Consider the following 15,651-nt stretch of genomic DNA (forward strand, 5'->3'; position numbering starts at 1 on the left):
TCCCAATTTTAAAGCCACCCCTCCATAACCAATTTCAGTAAGACCCTCCATAACCCCAAAAGCAATCTTGAATAGTGGGGAACTGGGTTTCACTGTCATTTACTTCCTAACCCGTTTTATTATTCTTCACTATTAAGCTGAACTTTCCAGGGCCTGGGGCACCCTGGTCTAACATGTCACCTTTTTCCTAACCACACCCTTGGATTCTGGATCCTCAAAGCCTTAAGATGCCAAACTAGAAATTTCTCATTTCCTGACACCGACCTGCCTGGAACTTCAGAAGGAAAATGTTTCCCTTTGAAATGTCTCAGCTTCTCTGATGTCATGAGTGAAGATAGAAACAGGAATCCCAAGGGCTCTGGGTCATGGTCTGAATGAAGACCATCATGGCAGAACTACGGAGATGTTTCCATTTGTTTTGAAGGTGTCCAATCACTGGTCTTGTGGGGGTGTCCCTGCCTACCCCAGGCCTGGTCCACCCCAAACCAGCCAAATATAAATGTCTATTGTTTTCAAGATCTTTAATCCTCCTTTGAAGATCCAGAAAGTTCCAGGAACCCAAAGGCCTCCCAACAAGTACCCAAAACACAAAACTAAAATAACTGCTTAGAATGGTACAGAATTTGTTTCTTTAATTAAAGTAAGAAACTCATTTCCTCACGAGAACTTACTGAAATACTCCTGATCCTATGTACTTTATCATTTCTCCAACTCTACTGAAAACTGTTGCCACCAGTGCCCTGTTTACTCCTCTGTCCCCCTACCCCTCAAGCACTTAATAGGTTTCTCACCACATCTTTGTAGAATATGGTTGCTGCAGTAGAAAAGATGAAGTGGAGAAAAATCTGAGGATTACAGGGCTGCTGAACCTCTGAAACCACAAGGCAGCCTATGTGTGTTCCTACCATCAGAAGCCACGTTAAAATGGCCTAAGATAACAGTTACGAAGGGGGCACAAACTTAATTATAAATTATGGTAATTTATAATATTAATATATATTTCTACAAATTTATATAGTATATATTTTATAACATAAATAAGATTTAAATAATTGTAAAAATTAAATATTTAGTCCTTAGACAGGAGTTATCTATTTTAAAATGGGGCAAAAATTATTAAAAGAAACCATGACAGTAGTTCTGGTTCCTAGTTAGTGCGCAAGAAAACTCTAAGAGCTTTGGCATTTCAAGCCTCGATATTTTGTAAAGAAATCTCTCATACTTTTCAATGAAAAGGTGAATTATCTTAATTTTGCAATAATCTACAAGGCTAAATAAAATGAGGGGCTAAGCAGAGGGGGACAAACTGTGAATTTTGGTGTATAACTATACATACACAACAATATTAGAGAGCTGACTTCTAAAATACTCGAGATGCTGTTGCTGAATTAGTTGATTCCTGTAAATCGAATAACAATCATTTATTAACAAGCACCTACAATGTACAGGGACTGCATTGTTTCTTCCAAAGACTTTTATTTAGTAGTGATATTATTAAATTGAAAAAAATTCAATTTGTTCACCAGAGAATGCTGTTTCAAAGGTGCACAAAGATGCATTTGAATATTGTTTGTATCCTTTTAATGGATTTATTTGGCAAAAAAATGTGCAGAACCTCTGCTCTCAAAAGAGTCCTAATTAGGGGGATAAAACCAACCAACACTCAGAGCAGCTAGAAACACAAACAGCAGGACACCAAGGACACTGTGTTCATGTTGCAGACTAGGATATTCAACCAGAGATGCAGAAACTACAGTCAGAGGAATGAGTTTGCTGCTGCTACACTTTTTTTCTTTAGGAGACTTTGAGGGAAACAAGAATTTTAAAGGAAAAGGCTTGGCAGATGGAAGGAGGCGGACTGTCGCAGGCCTGTGGAGGATGTTGAGAAAAATTGGCCCAAGATGGAGGTGGGAAACTAACGCATGTTGTTCTGTAGAGTGGGAAGGAAAGTGGATTAATTCAAGGCAAAAAAAACACAACAAACTGCGTGCCTCCACTGTAATCCTGGCAGGAGGGCAACAATCCCCAAGAAATAGTGGAGGCAGCAGTGTCTGGGGTTCAGCTTTTGGACAGATGCAGAGGGGGGTACAAAAGATCAGGGAATCCAAGCAAAGCTCAAAGAACTGCCCAGATTGCTTCTCCCAGGAAAAGAAAGCAGGTGAGAGATGTCACCTTTTTGTGACATATTTGCCTCTGGGCCTCGAGAAATCTGTGCAGAGTTGTCCTAACAGCAAGAACATTCTGAAATTTTTAGTTTTGAGGGGATTCAAAGAAACCACACAAGTATAAACTTGCAATCCCTGACACTTGCTCTGTTTTAAGAACTGAACAGAACCATTCCTAGAATTATCATTATGAGGAAGTTTTGCCATCTTTGGAAAAATTTTTCGTAGTCATGAAACTAATGACAACATAATAAATTAAATGACATTAATAGAAAACTTTTTTCATAAAACCAAGAAAAAATAATCATTTTTTGGAAAAAAAAATAGTATTAAATTTTTACTTCAGCACACAACAGCTACGTGAATGACCTGGGGACGAGGTGATTGTTCTCCCAGTTTCTGGGGTACTCAGTGTGCTTTTGGGGAGGGGTCAGCGACTATAGTCAGTGCAGAGTAACATTTATTTGCTTTTTCGTGGAATTAAACCAAATTCGGAACAGAAGGCAGATAGGTGGTGCAGTGGATAGTGTGCCAGGCCTAGAGCCAAAAGAAGGCCTGAGTTTGAATCCAGCCTCAGACACTAGTTGTGTGACTTTGGACAAGTCATTTCACTCTATGTGCCTGTTTCCTATCAGCAAAATGAGCTGGAGAAGGAAATGGCAAACCCCTCCAGTATCTTTGCAAAGAAAACCCCAAATGAAGAGTTGGATAGAACTGAAAATGAGAGAACAAAACCCAATTTGAATGGGTTTTTGAAAAAGCTAAAGGATAAGAATGTTAAGGTTAATAAAGACACAAGCTGAACAAAAGCAAAATGGCCCCTCAATTAGAGAGCTTATACTTTCTTCATTTCTTTTTTTTAGCATTTTGGTTCCTTTATGCTCCTAAGTTCTTATCTAAGGAACTCCTTCACAAGGAAGAAAGAGTACCTCTGCTGATTGTCAGGTGATCAGAGATCGCCTCTCTGCAAACCAGCAGGGCCTCAGCATGTCATTCCACAAGCTTTTCCCACAGCCCAAAAGAGCAACAACGCCTTGTTCTCCTAGTGCAGCTGGTACCAGGGAGTGCTGGCACAGCACTTAAACTAAGCCTTGTCCCCAGGGCTAGTTCTCCTCTGTAAGTACACAGTAAGTCCTAAATGTAGGTCTGGGTGTGTCCACTGAGAATGACACCAGGCTGAGACCTTCTTCTTGTCATCTTAATTCTTTACATACATAGCCATCAATAAAGAAAAAAATTGGGGAGAAAGCCCCACGTTCCCAGCATCCAATCATAGCACTTTAGAGGCACCTGTGATCAACCACCTGCACGTCATTCCAGACACGCAGCCTTTGGATGCATTTTTACTGCTCTAATTTCGGTGGAGACCTGGGGAAGGCTGATATCATCCAGCTCTGGTGAAATTAATGGAACCCTTCTCAGAATAACTTTAACCCTAAACAAAATATGTAGGATTGCAGATAAAGCCAGTTATATCGAAATACAGTTACTAAAATATTTTAAAAGACAAGTTCACAAAACCCAGAGTTAAGACTCCCAAGTCCGTCATTTTACAGAAAAGGATACTGAGGATACTTCAAGTTCAGTTCCTTTCCCAAGGTCACACAATAGCAAGAATGAGATTTGAATTCTGTTCTAGAGCTCAAGGCAAGTGGTATGTAAAAAGAAGCTCCAGGAAAACATCATTCAAAGGGAATTATTTGGTCTGAGATTTTTACCCATCTTCCAGAACATAGGAAAACAACACACTTCCTTTGGGAATGGAGCTCTTTCCACTGCCATGTCATTTCTATGTCTTCCATGCTGACATCCACATGGGACACCTTGTTTGTGTCATGAGCTCCTTGGCAGCCCATGGACTCTTCAGAAAAATGCTTGGAAATACATCAAAGGAACACTTAATTTCAGTTAGAAAAAAAAGAATTACAGAGGATGTGTTTCCCATCTAAGTTCACAAACCATGGACTCCAAGCAAAAGACTCTGGCCTTAGGAGGAGGCTCCTGTCCCTTTCACCACTTGCGAATGTAAAAACGTGCCCACCTTCCCGCTATCTCCTCCCATTCTGGAGCTGCTTTTAAAGAAATGTCTGCAGTGGTGAGAGCTGAGGTCTTCCTCTGTGCCGTTTTTTTTTTAAGTGCTAATCATGCCAAATCTTTTTGGAGAATCTTGGCCTGATACATCTTTAGAATTGATCCTGGAGCACCTTCTGGGAACTTTTGTTGCCCATGAAGAATACCATGTTGTTAACACAAACTGGTCCATGTGGCCTCTGCTTGCCCCTACTCTCCTGGTCATTACCACAAATACTCGAGTTATTATTCTGACATGGATGGACCTCACCCTCACAAGTCCCTGCTGGTTCTTCTTCCTGTGTATTTTGCCAATGAGTTTGTACTTGGGGAGCAGTAGGGTTATCTGGGGGGCTGGCCAAGGCCACGTAATTGTGTGGTTTTGCAAAGTTAAACTTCCTTAAGAGATGCTGACTGTCAGAGTCACCTTGTTTCTCCACTTCCCATTTTTCAAAGTCAGCAGCTTAATGGGTCAGGTCAGAGATGGATCATGGAATCTCAGAGCTGAAGGAACTAGAGAGAATATCTCTTCTAGCCCAAGTCTGACCAAGAATACCCTTAATAACCTCCACCTCTGTAAAGTATAAGGAGATCCCTGAACCTCTGCTTGGAAACCTTCCCCCAAAGATGGCCCATTCCACCTTGGGATCACTCCTCAGGGAAAGTTCTCATCTAATTCCCAAGCTTCTTCTGTCTCCTGGTGTCCATCTGCTGCCTAATTTGATGTCTAGTCTGACCTCTGCGCCGCCCAACCCTGCTGCCTGTAGACAGATTCAGCAGTGACGGCCCTGTTCGGGGGAGCTGTCTTAACTCATGCTTAGTGGTGCCAATGGACCACAGACTGAACGTCAGAAGGCTCCTTGGAGAGACTCTGGCCCAGAGATCAGCAAACTACCCTTTTAAAAATGGAAAATTCACTCTCAGCCTTCGGCAGTCAGCAGGCTGCCGGTGGCTCACGGTCACCCCTGCCCTAATTCAAACCCCACAATTTATAGATGAGTAAAAACGTGCAGAAACGGGAAAGCAAATTAGCTATTATGGGCAGAATTGGGGATCCAGACCAGTTCTGTGCCAAACTTCAGTGCAAAACATTTGATTAAGTCTCCCTCACTATTCTATTGGAAAAACTGGAGAAACGAGTTATAAAAAAGGTTAATAATATGAAGCTGAAACTGTTTGAACAGTCAAAGAGTAAACTTAATTGGGTCCACGTTGACTCAGCAGGGGCTCTCCAATGAAAAGTCCCAGGAGTCTGTGCTTGGTGTTCTGCTGTCTAACCTTTTATCAGTGAATTGGATAAAGGAACAGAAAGTGTGCTCAACAAATCCACCAAAGACAAAGGCCTGGAAAGGTATGCTAGAACACTAACTGACAGTCAGGTTTCCAAAAGGTCTGGACAAGTTTCAACATGAAGGTGAATGGATGGAAGATGATGAGTTACAGGGATGAATGTAAGGTTTACACATCAATCTGAAAAGCAAACTTCTCAAATACAACATGGAGGAAGCCTGAGTACAGATTTGAGGGCTCAAGTGGGCTCAGAAAGCTAATGGGATGCTGCCTAAGATTGCATTAAATGAGGTGGAGCTGCCAGGAACAGGGAGGCAGCGAGTAGTTCCAGTGCCCTTGGTGCTGGTCCTGCCAAAGAGTGACAATTACTGTGCCCATCCTGAGCAGCACACTTTAGGAAGGACATTCCAGAAGGGCAAATAGCATGTGGAAAGGTCTCCAGTTTATTTCACTTGGGGTTCAGTACCTGTCTTCAAGTATCACTGCATGGAAGAGAAATTCTATTAGCTCTCTTTGGTCCCAGAATGGAGAACCAGAGGCAGCAGAAAATAATGAAGAACATTAAGCTTGGCATCAGGAAGAGTAGCATTCAAATACCGTGTCAGATTACTCTGTGACTCTGGGCAAGTCACTTACCCTCAGTGGCCTCCATTTCGTCATCTATAAAATGAGGCGGTCGGACTAAAGGCCTAACTGCCTAATGGATGACCTAGGAGCAACAGGCCACAGAACACCCAGGCTTGATGCGCCTGAGCCTGCAGGAGGACAAACTACCTGGTAACTCCAGTTATCCACAAGTAAGATAACCTGCCTCACAGAGGGCTGTTTTCCTCACCTGCCTTGAAGAGGTCTTCAAGCCAAGATTTGAGTGATCAATGCTGGTTATATTATATAGAGCATTCTTTTTTAGGGAGAAGTAGGACCAGGTAGCCAAGGAGGTCTCTGAGATTGCGTTTCCTGTCATACCCTTATCTTTTTCCTTAATAAAGTATGATTAGGCAGGAAAAGACTACCCTACTTAGGCCAGTAAGGACATGAACTAATAATTTATTGATAAAATTATGAAATAGAGGCAGGCATGCCAGCTTTTGTGGGTACTCACTAAGGAAGACCATGACTAGCAGCACAGAGACAAGTGGCAAAAGTGGTCCCCAGGCAGAGGGTGACATGAGGGCAGGGCATGGGGCAGGGAGAGGCAAAGAGCGTCTTGCACATTGTGATGGCTTAGATGTGGGTGATCTCAGCAGCATGGACCCAGGAAAGATGGAATTGGGCAGGGGCCCAAAGTCTGAGGTCTCATTTTTAGAGGGCTCTGGGGGGAATAGACCAATGGCTATCTGGGCCACCTTGAATTTAATTCATTAACATATCCAAATATCTCAAAGTGACCCAGTAAAACTTCAAAGTTACCAGCTCCTTTTGGATGCTCTGTTGGTCTGTCTGGAAAGGTAGAATTTTACACATCACAGGACCAGAACCCTGAGAGAAGACTTAAATGGTTCTTGATTTGGCACACATTACCCAGATGTGAATTTTGGTATATGATACAATTTATAAATTATACTCTGATCTTTGGGATGGTTTGTGCATGATCCTTTGGAATCATTCCCTGCTAAAACTCACTGACTGGAAGTGAGAGGTAGTCAAGGGGAGAGAACAAGATACAATTTTAATCAGATGCTAGAATCAGTCCAGGATCACTGGTGAGGTAGCTGGTGGCAAAATGGACAGAGGGAGGTGTGTGAGATTCTGAGCAGGTCTCAAGCCTCCCTCAGCCACTGCTCCCACGTCTATAAAAAAGGCCCCCCAGGTAAAACACTACGATGTCAGGTCACTGATCTCTTCTGATTACATCATACTTATGAAATTGCTCCTACTCACCACCAAGTAAACGAATGCATAAAATCATAGCCCTTCCTTTGACTGGAGGAAGCTGTGAAAGCATTTAGCTTTATGTTTTTACTTTCTAAAAATCCTAATTAATTATACATACCAGAATCTTCAGTCGGCTCCGTTTTCACTTTGATAGGACAACTAAAAGAAAAGAGATATAGTAAAAAAAAAAATATATACATATATACTATATGCTTCCATGCTGAAACAACTGAAAGAAACACTGTTGGCACTTGAGGACTAGCTACCTTGAGAGCATTTATTGGATAAATATTTCCGTTAAACAGCAGCAATGTCATTTCCCGAAACATAATGTCAAAATCTGTATATATCTAAAGTGCCTTTTTTAACACTGTTATTTTAAAAAAAAACCCATCATTTTTCCGCTGTTTACATTTTGAAGAAATAACCCTTACCTTCCACTTGGGGACGATATTCTTGAGCGTTCCGAGTCAGCGACAGACACACGACCACCTGGAAAAGGAAACAAAAGGGGTTACGCCATTACACTGTCACGAAAGAGATTTAAAAGTTCTCCAAGAGCCTGATATTTATTAAGAGATATTAGGGAAACAAGGAGAATGCAAACATTTTGAAGATGAGTGACAGGAGCAAAGTTAGGAGGTGAAACTAACAATCCCTAACAACTTTTTGTATCACCTAGCTCTACACATCCCTGCCTCCTCATAGCAGTGAGGTTTCAAACAGAGAAGTCTGACAACAAAGTCTCCTTACAGAGTCATAAAGAGACAAATCAACTCAGCCACGGAGGGGGTCTCATCAAGTGGCAGATGCTAATCGTTCCTGGATGTGGCTGCTAATGTCTTAATGTGACTTAAAAGCAATGGGAAATGGGAGAGCAGCCCCACCCACCACAACCAGACAGGCAGCCTACCATTGCACAAGTGCACGCTTCAAACCTCTCAGTTTTCACTCTGAACTCCAAAGGTAAGAATAAGTAAGAGTGAACCCTCCCTCACCCACAAGACATTGCAGCAAGAGATTACTCTGGCAGGATAAAATGCCTTCCATATGTAGAGCAAGGAACAAAAAATGAAAGGTTATTCTGTTCCCTCTCACTTACAGATGCCTTTCCTTACAGATTTCTTACTAGGCCTTTCTTAAGCTCCTTTATGACATCAGTTTAAAAGTAATCTGATCACCAATCATCAGAGCTTTAGACCTAAGTAGAAAAAAGCTTACTTAAAATAATGCCTTGCAATCTCAAGAGTGCAAAGCTCTTCCACATATAATCTCCCCTCCCCTTCCAACATCTCTAAGAAGTGGGGGGAGGGTTATTAGCACTATTTTATTAGTGGAGACACAGAGGGACAGGCATCTTGCTGGACAGTCCCCAGTGTGGCAGAGCTGCCAGGAGAGGAGGCCTCAGGTTTCCAGATCATCCAGGCCACACTCTTTCCACAAACAGGAGGATCCCCCAGCAACACAGACTTGCAAACAACTTTTTAAAAGCCAGAAACAAGAAACTAGATGAAAAAAATCATGAAGCTGATTTGGTGTCCAGATTAATGACCTTTCAGAAGTAAGAGGCCACTTACCCAGTTGCTTCTTTGGCTCCAGGAAAGGTCTGCATGAAAATAAAGAAAAACTGTCACTCAACATTATTCATATGGTTAAATACAACTGGCTTGTAAACTAAATATCATTACCAATGACAATAAGCTACAAGAAAAGACCCTATAGGAGAGATGTGACCTCTAGCAGCAGGGCAGTCTCATGTCAGTGGATCGCTAAAGAAGAAAGCTCAGGGCACCTCTTAAAGGGTTACCTCTTAATGATGAAAGAAATCCCTGCCTTGTTCTCCAAAATCCACTTCAGAGTGGTGACGTCATAGTTCTCTGGATGTTTGAAAGGCACTCCCTCAGGAAGGCCCTGCACCACAACAGCTGACTGGTCCCTTAGCATTTTCTCATATGGAACAGGTACCACTGTGGACTTGCCTAGAGCTTTACCTGGGGGATAAAAAGGGACAATGACCATAAAAACCTACCAGACTAATTCAAATATTTGCAAAATGCATGGATAAGGAACACTCAGATATCATGAAAATGTCTCACACTCTCAAAAAAAAAACTTAACTGACAGATTTCTCATTGTGAAATCACCCTGAAGTTGAAGGGGAGGGGAGCAGCTCTGATCTTCTCTTTCCGGAATGGGATAGTTAGACCCGTTGAGTGATAACAAGGTTGAACCTCAAACTGTCCCTGCCTGCCCACTTACGCTAGGCCCTCAGGAAACAAAGGCATGCCAAAGCAGACACACTTCCAAGTGCTAGGTGGTTTTAAGCCATTAGTCTCTTATCCAAAAACTGTTGGTGAATATGCCCTAGAGTTGAATGCTTCAGAGATTGATCTCGGCCTGGAATCACATTTCCCAGAGGCAGGTTTAGCATTCAGCCACAGCAGACATGGGGATTAAAGCATACACCCCAATACTGTGTTGTATCTGTCCTTCGTTTTCGGAGAGGATCATGACACCAGAGAAATGATGACATGCACTTGACTTTGATTTGAGTGAGTGAGGGCTGTGGAAGGGCACTAGCCCCCCTTTCTTCTCCTGAGCCATCTGGATCCAGTGACCAGATATTCATCAGGATGACTGGAGATGGCCCAGGATGCAGTGGGAGACCTTGGCCTCTTTGGCCTTTGGCCTTGGGTCTATTACAACTGACAATTGCTCTTTAGCTATGAGGGGTCTAGGAAAGCCCTTAAGTGGAGTTTGGGCAAGGACTCAGTCTATGGGCTTCAGAATGAAGTAGGTTTAAGGTCAGGGGTAGGACAGGAGAGCAAAGTAAACTTAGGGTCAGTAAGCTCCAAGTTAAGTGGGCATATCTGGCTATCCAAATTAACCTCCCTTTGGAAAGGAGAAAGAAGGGGAGGGGGAGACAGATAGGAGAGGATGAGCTGAGTTCCCCAGCTAGCTAGGTCCCCATTCAGGCAGCACAGTCTACTCACAGGTTGTGTTTGTCCTTCATTTTTGAAGAGGACCATGACATCAGAGAAATGATGACATGACTTGACTTGACTTTGTTTTGAGTGAGGGAGGGCTGTGTAGGTCACCAGCCTCACTTCTCCTCCAGAGCCATCTGAATCCAGTGACCAGATATTCATCAGGATGACTGCAGATGGCCCAGGATGCAATGACACCCCAATATAACTCTCCTCCATAACAACAAACCTAGGCCAGCCACTTGCCTGCCTTGTCAGGGGCTTCTCATGGCACACGACTGGCTTGGCCAATGTCTAAATGCACAGTTTCATCCTTCAATCAAACAACAAGTACCTCTAAGAGGTGCTTCTGCCCAGCAACAACGAACTTCAAATAGCGTTGAAGACAAGTGTCAGAAATGTTATTATTGACTAGAGAAGACACAAATCTTCCTTGATGGTATAGAGAGCAAAATCCTTTCTTCCTTAAGATATCTGCAAATCAAATCTCTTAAAATGTCTTTCTTTGCAAAGTTTACACGATAAACTTAAAAGTTAAAAACAGAACTCATCTTAAAACAACTACCCACTAAGTAAAGCCGCTTCTGCCACAGGCTTGCTATGTTTGGAGGAATAGTGGAGTTGGTTAAAAATCAATCGAAGGCTACTCGCTGTGTACTTTACCATAGCAAAAGCAGAAATAGTCCTCCACTGTTTTTCTGAGAGTTTCAATCTCCACAGCGTCAACGGTAGTCCTATTCGGGTGGGATGTGGCCCTCATCTTGTGAAGTTCTGCAGCCTTTTCACCTTCAGCAACACCTATGAAGACACATGAAGGATCAAAACCTCCTCAGCCTACATATTTTCACTGCAATCCAGTCAATATCATCTAAATTTGGAGGGGTGAGGGAGGGGAGGAAATGGGAAGGAAAAAAGAAACAGATAATGGTAAACAAAAGTATAACTAAAAGATGGTGAAGAAGATCATGGCAGCAATCATCTTGAAATCCATAAACTATAGTACATATTTAAGGAACACAGAGAAATGTTATGAAGAACAGAGTCTGGCAATGGAAAAAGATGTACAGAAAGACTTTCCTTACAGGATCCATTCTAGGCCCTAACAGGCCTCCTCAAGAATTTTGTACCTTAATCATCCTGACAGAAAGAAGCTTCAGGATAACATTCACCTTTCATTGGTCCCTTATGGTCAAAATAATTTACAAAGAAATTAACAATATATATGCCCAAGAACTGCACTGAATAAATAGTCTGTGACAATACATAGTCTGGAGTATTTCTCTATGGAATCTAATTACCAGTAAGTGGAAGAAACTATAAACACCAACAAATAGACAAGGAGTCGTATTTGCAAATAAGAACAGCTCTCCTAATGCTTCTTTCTCAATTCCAATGGGTGAAACAATACATAAGTACCCAATAATAAAGGAAAATAATGTAAATACAGATACCAAAAGGAGAAAACCTATCTCTGTGGGTTAAGATGGCAGATGGCACATAATGCCATCAGCACTAAAAATGTATATACAGAAACCTGAAGGTCAAAATATCTCCCAGACTCTAATTGTATTGCAGGGTTACTATTATTGACAACATTATATGCTAATATGCTTTTCAGAATTCTTGTTAAATTCTGTAAAAAAAGATTATAGGGCTAGCTGTCCAATTAGCCATGGGCGTTAATGACCTGCTAATCTTAGGTCATCAATTAGCTAGTTTCTTTATAGTTTAACCAGATGCCTCACACTGGATTCCCCTCCCTGCTAATGGGCAGAGACCCCATTCAGGTAGCAGAAGTAGGTTGTTTTACATGTTGGACAGCCCTATCACAAATTTTTTTCCTTCCCGGGTTTCAAGAGAATTTTCTATCAGTCAGTACTTAAAGGTACAATGCTCTCCTTTTATAGGATTTACACAGAAAGAGGGGAAAACTACAAAAACCTAGTAGTTTTCATATCCCATGGCATATTATAAAACTTAGGAAAGACGCTTTTCCATCTGCTGCCTTAGCATATGGAGTTTCCAGGAATACAAAGCACTGAAGCCATGTAACTCTTTTCTTTAGACTGTTACATGTTCATCAGTCTCCTAATATCCAGAATTTTAATCATTAGCCATTGTGGTGCTCTCTGCTGAGTTCAAGGAGTCAAGTATTGAAATGTCTTTTAAATATGAATGCTGAAATCCACAGACACTTTATAAGCACTTACAGTATTTTACAAAATCCTTCTGAAAATCTTTCCTGGTGTTGACAAAAGCCCGTCCTCGCTCAGTGCCAACGACAAACACATCTGTCTCATAGACAGCAATGCAAGCTACTTCTGCCTTTGATTTGGCAAGTTCTTTACACTAAAAAAAAAAAAAAAGCCTCAAATAAAAATCATGCAGACATATACAAACACAAACATGTATTATAATTAGTGAATCACAAAAAACTAGATGATTCCCTATCTAATAACAAGGAGAATATTATATGTTTAAGGAAAAGTGGCTGCTTTCCACTCATGCTTTTATCGCCTACAGAATTGATTTCAATCTTTTTGGATCGAGACATCCTAATTATTTTTATTCCATATCCAAACCACTACTGGAACATATTTTTTAGAACTGAAGTGAATAATTTTAAAAAGTGACTTTAAAAGATATGAAATCTTTTGTGCATATCTGGATAAGACACTTTAGAGTTAACTAAGCCATGGCTAGGAATGGCTTGATGTCAAATGAAGACAACAAGGTCCTTATATGTACTTCACTGTCATCACTCTTGTTATCCTAAGAACTTAGACTTTAAAAGTACTATCTATCAATAGAGGCTGTGTTTTAAATTGTTATCCCAGTAATGGCATGGTAATGATGCAGCCATACTTTCACCATGTCCACTTTCAGGAAAAACCACCATTTCCTGGCCCAGTTCAATTAGGAGCAGAATCTGTGGCTATAGATTATTTCCCAGTACAAACTCAGGGACAGGTGAATGTGAAAGCTTGGTTTCAGAGGCTATTCTGCTTTAAGCACCTAAAAGAAGCAGCAGTTCCAACCCTCAGTCAAAGGTATTCAAAGGTCACCTGATTCAGCTTTCTCATCATCTAAATGATTGACATGAGAATAGTGATCTTGTCCTTACTTTGAGGACTACAGAGAGAATGCAGGCACAGAATTAAAGGGGTGGTTTTTCCAAGGATGAGGACAAGGATGCTCCAAGAAAGACTGCACCATCCCAGGCCTTAGGACCTATGATTTTGTGAACAAGAATACTTTATAAAATTACCTTTATTTCTATATAATTACCAAAGAGTCCTGTTTCAATTAAAGTAAACTACAAATAAGGTTCACATTACATTGATAAAAAAGGAAATAAACAGCATTCGGAAGAAAATGTTATCATTTTTTAAAAGCTTTTTTATGATCATTTAGCTTGAGAGATATATTAAGCTATAAAACCTGGAAAAATAAACCAGATGAATCAGGGAGAGTGTAGAATCAGACTGTTGTGTAATATTTTAAAGCCATATTGTCTAGGGCCACTCATGTTAGTTTATTAACAGTACAAATGATTAAATCTGATTCTTCTTTATTCTGAATCAACTATTATTTGAGTCTCTAAGGCAATCAGACTGCTATCATAGTATGTGTGCTCTAGAAGGCAGGGAGGAAATGATGATGTTTCATCAGTTTGTTAAAAACTATAATTACACAAGGTGATTGAGTAGTAGGTTATTTTTTTAAATGATCCTGAGAAATAATGCATACATTTAACCATTAACAATACCTGATTTAATCATGTTGAAAGATTGATTTCAAATAAATCATGAAAAAATGGACAGATGAGAAATACTGCCACCATGCCATGACAGACAAGTTCATAGGTTCTATGACAACTTTAAATACAAAGTGAACATAAAGGTGAATTCACCACTTAAAGTTTAGGAAAAATTTTCTCAATCACAGTAATAACAACATGAATACCCAATTCTAGAAAGTCAAAGAATGTACATGCATTTGTTGCCAAGATCACTGCATCCTTTGGGAAAAGACAGAATTACAGTGATCCAGCAACGGCCATCAAGCAGCTGCATTACTGATTTCACAGAAACTCAATCTAATCTAATTGATGACCTAAGTATCATGGGAGATGATCACCCCACTACACATATACAGGTAACTAACATTAGTTCCATCTTACCATTGACTCAAGGGCAGACATGAGGAACGTCACCACCATTCTGCTCTCTGAAGACTCCTCGTCATCAACTGACACTGTAGACATTGCAACTTGCGCCATGATTCCTGAAACGGAAACAAAAAAGGGAACTAAACAAGAAAGTTTAACTATAATGGCAGAGGTAGGCGCCATCTTAGAAACCATTCTGCCCAACACTATCATCTTACATATAAGAAAACTGGGGCCCAGACAGAAGACATCACTTGCTCCAACATCACACAAGGAAACCATCACAACCCCAGGAATCAGAGGGAGCTCCATGCATACACAACATGCCTTTCAGTCTCAATCCAGGAAGCAATAACAATGTCTCAGGATCTGTTTTACTTTACTTTTAAGGGAGGACAACCCACTCCTTGCTCCCTACTGAAAGGGAGCCCACAGAAGGCTCAGTCATAATTTAGGGGGCACCCTGTTCCACATTCCTTCCTACAGTCATCTGAGAGTGGGACAGGATGCATATTCTGGACTCAAGAGAAGCAACAAATTCTCTCCCTTCTTCCAATCTACCCATGAACCAAAAACGGAAAAATTGTCACCAAGCTTACAAATGTCACCAGCACCACTAGGTCAATTTTCGGTAAGATTACAAATGCATGAACATCTGAAATTACTGTAACAGACATTAGGGAAAATTTAACAGACAGTGAGAGATTCAAATGGATATCAAATCCCATATTACCATTCTGCAAACCAAACTTGTATGAATTTGCCCAGCTTCTAAATGGCCTAAGAGTTGGAAAGGCCCTCAGAGGTTCTCTAGTCCAACTCTTTTGGTTTTACATATGAGGAAACTGAGCCTAGAGAGGGGAAATGACTTGGTGTAGTTCTAACCTTTTCTCCCTATCAACAAGTAGTGAAACTCATACTAAGCCTTAAAACGTATATTAAAATCTATATAATTTTGTCATATATAAAGCTATCTATGACATATATAGCAGAACAACCTTAAGACACATTTTGTTTCACAAAGCAGAATTCTACTGTAATGGCACAGATCAAGTCATTGAACTAAGCATCTATTAAGTGCTTAATATGTACC

At 40.9% G+C, this 15,651-nt stretch overlaps 1 protein-coding gene across 29 annotated transcripts in view; it reads right to left on the reverse strand.

Moving 5' to 3' along the window:
• The window catches only part of GTF2I (general transcription factor IIi), a 95,288-nt gene that overhangs the window by 56,927 nt on the left and 22,710 nt on the right, over nucleotides 1-15,651 (reverse strand). For all 29 annotated transcript variants that reach the window (XM_072640161.1, XM_072640167.1, XM_072640166.1 and 26 more), the window contains 7 exons: nucleotides 14,571-14,674; nucleotides 12,598-12,736; nucleotides 11,051-11,185; nucleotides 9,208-9,391; nucleotides 8,978-9,006; nucleotides 7,835-7,892; nucleotides 7,519-7,559 (listed from right to left, as the gene is read on the reverse strand). In XM_072640161.1, the coding sequence (XP_072496262.1) occupies nucleotides 7,519-7,559; nucleotides 7,835-7,892; nucleotides 8,978-9,006; nucleotides 9,208-9,391; nucleotides 11,051-11,185; nucleotides 12,598-12,736; nucleotides 14,571-14,669 (685 nt within the window). In that variant the 5' untranslated portion in view covers nucleotides 14,670-14,674. The remainder of the gene's footprint in view (nucleotides 1-7,518; nucleotides 7,560-7,834; nucleotides 7,893-8,977; nucleotides 9,007-9,207; nucleotides 9,392-11,050; nucleotides 11,186-12,597; nucleotides 12,737-14,570; nucleotides 14,675-15,651) is intronic.

The sequence above is a fragment of the Notamacropus eugenii genome, chromosome 2 (assembly GCF_028372415.1).
Source record: "Notamacropus eugenii isolate mMacEug1 chromosome 2, mMacEug1.pri_v2, whole genome shotgun sequence".
Classification (NCBI taxonomy): Eukaryota; Metazoa; Chordata; class Mammalia; order Diprotodontia; family Macropodidae; genus Notamacropus; species Notamacropus eugenii.